At 31.6% G+C, this 5,954-nt stretch overlaps 1 protein-coding gene across 1 annotated transcript; it reads left to right on the top strand.

The window, feature by feature from the left end:
- The first annotated feature begins 922 nt into the window (after positions 1–922).
- On the top strand, positions 923–4,661 carry LOC107863881 (xanthotoxin 5-hydroxylase CYP82C4). The gene is made up of 2 exons (XM_016710064.2): positions 923–1,997; positions 3,907–4,661. Exons 1-2 carry the CDS (start codon positions 1,065–1,067, stop codon positions 4,537–4,539), a joined length of 1,566 nt encoding a protein of 521 aa, XP_016565550.1. The 5' UTR covers positions 923–1,064; the 3' UTR covers positions 4,540–4,661.
- Positions 4,662–5,954: the final 1,293 nt, after the last annotated feature.

Raw genomic sequence — 5,954 nt, 5'->3', positions numbered from 1 at the left:
ATTCATGAAGCGAATTGAGAATATGTGTGGTTGAGGTCCATGATACATCTCATTTGAGAAAAATGTGGTTTGAAATGTGACAAAGTACCCATGATTTTATATGAAGATAATGCAGTATGGATAACACAACTTAAGGGAGGATGTATAAAAGGAGATAGAACGAAGCACATTTCGCTAAAGTTTTTCAATACACATGAGCTACAAAAAAATAGTGATATTAACGTGCAATAGATTCATTCAAGTGACAATCTTATTTATTCAACAAGTCTCTTTCAACTGCAACTTTCAAGAAGATGATAAACAAGATTGGGATGTAAAAGTTCATTGATGTTTTCATTAGGGGAGCAAATACGCGTTGTACTCTTTTTTCTTTTCAAGGTTTGTCCCACTAGGTTTTCCTTGTAAGTTTTTTAATGAGACAGCCGAAACGTGTATTATTAGAGATGTATATTTTTTTTTCTTCACTAAATTTTTTTCACTGAATTTTTTCTAGTAAGATTTTAACGAGGTACATTATCTATCAATTAGACATTCAAGGGGAGTGTTATAAATATATGTAATATGTATCAAGAATATAGATAAGATCTATCAAGATCTAGTTGATATCTATTAGGATTGAAGTATCCATCTTTTAGAAAGAAACTAGGAGTAATTTTCCTTATAAATAGAGGAATTTTATTCATTGTAAATCATCTCAAGAATCTTATAATTTCTCATCTTGAAGATAAATAAAGAAGTCTATCTCTTCTTTATCTATTTATTGTTATTGTTCTTACTTTATATTTTATAACAAAAGTTATTTTTTAAAAATAGATTAAAAAGAAAAGTAATTACCGAAAGTTGTTAGGAAGAAGTAAAAATCCATTCCACGAAAGTCTAGGTCGTGGTCCCAACATTGTTTTAGGCCACAAAGGACAAAAAAAAATCTGAAATGTTTCTACCCCATTTCCATTATAAATACGGCTATCTGATCTCGACCATTAATAATAACCTCAATAGGTTCTAAAATTTGACGCAAAGCTTCCCATTCCTCGACTTAGCTACTACAATATACTCCAATCAACATGTATTTTCTTTGTCATCTCTTGGCGCTGTTAGTTTCTTGGTTCTTAGCCCTTTTTGTTGCTCGTAAATACAAAATAAGAAACAAATCAAATACAGACAATGAAATGTCAGCACCTAAAGCTCCAGGTGCGTGGCCCTTCATAGGTCACCTCCATCTGCTTAGTGGCCAGCTTCCCGTTTGTCGAACCCTTGGAATCATGGCTGATAAATATGGTCCCATTTTTCAACTGCAGCTTGGATCCCATCCAGCTCTTGTTGTCAGTAGTTGGGAAATGGTTAAAGATTGCTTCACAGCTGCCAATGACAAAATATTTGCAAGTCGACCAAACATTGCGCTAAGCAAGTACTTAGGTTACAATGGTGCCCTTTTCGCTTTGGCTCCTTATGGATCATATTGGCGCAACATACGTAAGATGGTGACTCTTGAACTTCTAACTAACAGTCGCCTTGAGAAGCTGAAGCACGTCCGTACGTCAGAAGTGAATTGTTGTATTAAAGAATTGTACTTTAATTGTAATAATAGTAATAATCTTCCAGCACAAGTGAACCTAAGTAGCTGGTTTGAGAACATAACTTGCAACATAATCATCAGAATGCTTGCTGGAAAGCGATTTACTGGATCCACAGAGGAAATGCATTTCAAAGAATCTATTAAGAAAGTGTTGTTCCTCGGTGGAACTTTTGTTTTTTCTGATTCCATTCCTTCGCTTGAATGGATGGATATCGGTGGGCACATTAAAGCCATGAAACAGACCTTTAAGGAAGTTGATAGTGTCTTTGATAGCTGGTTAAAAGAACACATTCAGAAAAGAAAAGATTGTCATTCTATTGGAGACCAATCTGATTTTATTGATGTCATGCTTTCCACTCTTCCTGAGGAAACCATGGAGTCTGGATACTCCCGTGAAGCCATTATCAAGGCAACAACTTTGGTAATTTTCTTTCACATAATTCGTTGTTTTGAAAAGTCACTTAGCTTCACATACATAGTACTCTGCCGGTTCCATGTGTTGTTCTTTAGCTGAATAAATGCCCAAAATTTTTAATTATTAGAAAAAATGTGTAACTTAATAGTAATAATCAAAGAATTTTTAAGAATATTATTTTTGCTTTAAAAAGCAAATTAATCTTTATAGACATCATATTGAACAAAGATAAAATGACCACCAATATATGCTCTATGTAAAACGAAAATCATGAGAATGGAGTATTCTCCCGTCACAATTTATCTTATACATTTTCTTTTTAATCTATCATGGAAATAATATCACCTTTGGATATAATTTAAGATTAGAATTTCTATTTTACGCTTAGAGTGTGTTTGGTACGAAGGAAAATATTTTTCAAAAAATATTTTTTAATTTTTTCATGTTTGGTTGACTTAGATGCTTTGAAAAATATATTTCAACTCAACTTATTTTTTTCAAATAAAAAAAATGGCCCCTTAAAAAAGTAAGGAAAATATTTTTCAAATTTTTTTTCAACCTCACTTTGAAATGTTCATACAACTTTCAAAATCACTAATCCATGCCCTGACCCCCAACCTCCTACCACTCCCATCCAAATAAATATTTTAAATTTTTTTCTTACCCCATCTCCTACCTCCAACCCACCCCATACCAGCTCCCCTCAAAATATATATATATTTTTTTTTAAAAATCAAAGTTTTTCTTACCCGATCCCCCACCCCTACCACCACCCTCTGAAAAATTTAAATTTTTTAAATTTATTTTTTTTAAATTAATTTTTTTCTTATCCCAGCCTCACTCCCTACCCCGATCCCACCCCTTATTGCCCCCTCCTCCTCCCCCCACCCCCCAAAATAAATATTTTAATTTTTTTTTTCAAAAAAAAATTAAAATTTTTTCCTTGCCCCGCCCCTATCACCTATTTTGACACCTCCCCCACCCCCACCTACCAACCCTTCTCCCAAAAAAAAGATTTAATTTCTTTAATATAATAAATAAAAAAAAAAAAAAAAAAAAAAATCATTCACCAATTAAACACTAGAAAATATTTTTTAGAAAATACATCTTAGCATTTAGCTAAAGTTTAGAAAATATTTTTCTACTTGCATAACGAACACAAAAACATAAGTAAGACATAACTTATTTTTTTAGAAAATGTTTTCCTCTCCTGTAGTCACCCTGAAAAAAAGTAGTATTTTTCAGGGGACAAGTTAAATTTTAAAAAACATTTTCTAATCTTTAGCTAAATGCTAAGATGTATTTTCTAAAAAATATTTTTTTCATTCACCAATTAAACACTAGAAAATATTTTTTATTCACCAACCAAATATAAGAAAACAAGTAAGAGACCAATTTATTTTTCATCGAAAACATTTTCCTTCACACCAAACACACCTTTAATGTGATTATTTTAGTTTTACAAATGCTAATCATTGAAAAGGGTTGCAAGTTTTATTTTTTTTTTCTAAAATAATAAAATAAACTAGTGAGTGTTAAATTAAATAGTGTCACATAAATTAGCCTACCCCTCCCCCCACCCCCATATTTTTTTTTAAAAGGAAATTCGTAGCATCTTCATATACGTTGGAACTAGACTATGGGCGCGTTATTCCGCAGTCTACCATCCAAAAATTTGAATCCCTTTTATGCTGTTAGAACTAGACTATGCTGTCTGTCCATTAGGCTTAAATTAACTGGACGTAAAAATAAATTCATTTCCTTTTTCTTCTAAATGGATATTATAAATTGTATTCACACCATATAGTGCTGAAGGAGGTCGGTATATACCTTTTATAAACTATACTAGTACAATGATTAGCTCTAATTCGAATCTCCTATTACATGGCTAAAATCTTATAATTCACATGAGCAGATACTTATAATGACGGCATCAGAGAGCACTGCGGAGACATTAATATGGGCACTATCTTTGCTAATGAATGACACTCAGTCATTGAAATTAGCCCAAGATGAGCTAGACGTCCACGTAGGGAGAAACAGATGGGTTGAAGAGTCTGACATCAAGAACCTGCCATATTTGCAAGCCATCGTAAAAGAAACGTTACGTCTCTACCCACCTGGTCCTTTATCAGGGCCTCGAGAGGCCATCGAAGATTGTTATGTCAGTAAGTATCATATTAAAAAGGGCACTCGTTTGATTGTTAACTTGTGGAAGCTTCAACGAGACTCGAGAATCTGGGAAGATCCCGATGAGTTTAAACCGGAGAGATGGTTCTTGAAGGAACATAAAAACATTAATTTTAGAGGACAGAATTTTGAGTATATTCCTTTTAGCTCTGGAAGAAGAATGTGCCCTGGCTTGATGTTTGGCACCCAAGTAGTGCATTTGACGCTAGCCAAATTACTTCATGGATACAATATTTCAATGCCAAGGGAGGAATCGGTAGATTTAAGTGAGGGCTTAGGCATTGCCTTACCTAAACTGAAGCCTCTTCAACTACTTATTTCTCCCAGACTGGCTGTGGAACTCTACCAAATTCTTTGAACAAAGAATATGCTGGTTGAGTGTGATGGGTATTCTTAGTGAATATGCATGTTGAGTGTGATGAGTATCTTAGTGCTATCAAATCAGTGTTAAATATACCGTATGTTTGCTATTTTCAGTAAGTTGAGTGCCTAATGTATGCTTAGCAGTTAGCACTATCAAATAATTTTTTTTTTTTTTTTTTAAATCTAAAGTGATTGGGCTGGGAGCCCATTTATTGCTGAATAAAATAAAGTATAAATAACATAAATACTAATCTTTTTGAAAATAATTATACTTTCTCCCACTTTTTTAATTACTTTACTCTCTCTCTTTACTCTCTCTCCCTATTAATATACATAACATAGCCGACATATACATAACATTCTGTGTATATGTTGGAATTTTTATAATATGTTTAGGGATTTGAGATTTTTTGTAATATTGGAAACATAAGTTGTGTATTTGTGTAATTTTTAGTAAAATAAATTGTAATATATCGTGCATTTACTATTTTCAGTCTCTTTTGTTAAACGAAATAAGCCTCACGGGCCATTTATTATTGAAAGGAAAAAAAATTCAAATAACATTTCGTAGATTGAAAATTGCAACTTATAGCAATATTTTCAACTTTGCAACGTTATAGTTAAAAAGGGTTTAAAAAAGGAAAAAAAAATCATTTTTCAATTATTATAAAGAAAAAAATTCAATTTTTATATATAGGAAAAATATTGCATATCCACAAAAAGGGGTGACAATTATTATCAGGATATCAATCATCCCCTTTTCTATCTAAAATGATTTTACTACTTCAGTAACATCTGTACGACTTTCTTCTTCAATTACTCATTTATCAAACATCAATTGTTTAATCTTCTAAAATATCAATCAACAAAAGTGTTCTTTCTTCTTCTTTTCCTTCTTTTTCTTCCTCCTTCTCCTCTTCTTCTTCACTGATTATGTATTTTTTTTGTCTTCGTCCACAAACAAAAAATCAAACTCTAAGTAAAATCCAATAATATTTAAAGTCTTTGCTTTTAATTATCGATTTTTTTAATTAACATATAGATTATACATTTTGATTCACGGAGGTAGATGAAACACAATATATGATTTTTGTTTGATACAGATAAACACACTTTTTATTTTAAAATCATAAAACAGATTTGGTATGTGAAAAGGTGTAACGTATGAAATTAATGTGTTAATGTATGAAACTAATATGTAAAATACAATATACAAATAATGCATTCTTATTAATAAATTTTAGTGTATGAAAAAAGTGTAAAGTTTGCTTAGTGTCGTTTAATTTAATAAATTGTGTTCAAATCACTTTATTAATATATCTCATTCACTAAATAATATTTTTTACTGAGATCTCGTTGTATTTAATTATATTAAAACTAGTAATAAGATGATGACGTCGAAACAACACC

This window comes from Capsicum annuum, chromosome 3, assembly GCF_002878395.1.
Source record: "Capsicum annuum cultivar UCD-10X-F1 chromosome 3, UCD10Xv1.1, whole genome shotgun sequence".
In the NCBI taxonomy this organism is placed as follows: domain Eukaryota; kingdom Viridiplantae; phylum Streptophyta; class Magnoliopsida; order Solanales; family Solanaceae; genus Capsicum; species Capsicum annuum.
This window is presented reverse-complemented; position numbering and strand designations above follow the sequence as displayed.

What these genes read in the sequence shown, in the direction of transcription:
- LOC107863881 (XM_016710064.2), top strand. Translation starts at nt 1,065, where the DNA reads ATGTATTTTCTTTGTCATCTCTTGGCGCTGTTAGTTTCTTGGTTCTTA. An exon ending in TTATCAAGGCAACAACTTTG is followed by an intron (nt 1,998 to 3,906) that starts GTAATTTTCTTT and finishes TCACATGAGCAG; the next exon opens with ATACTTATAATGACGGCATC.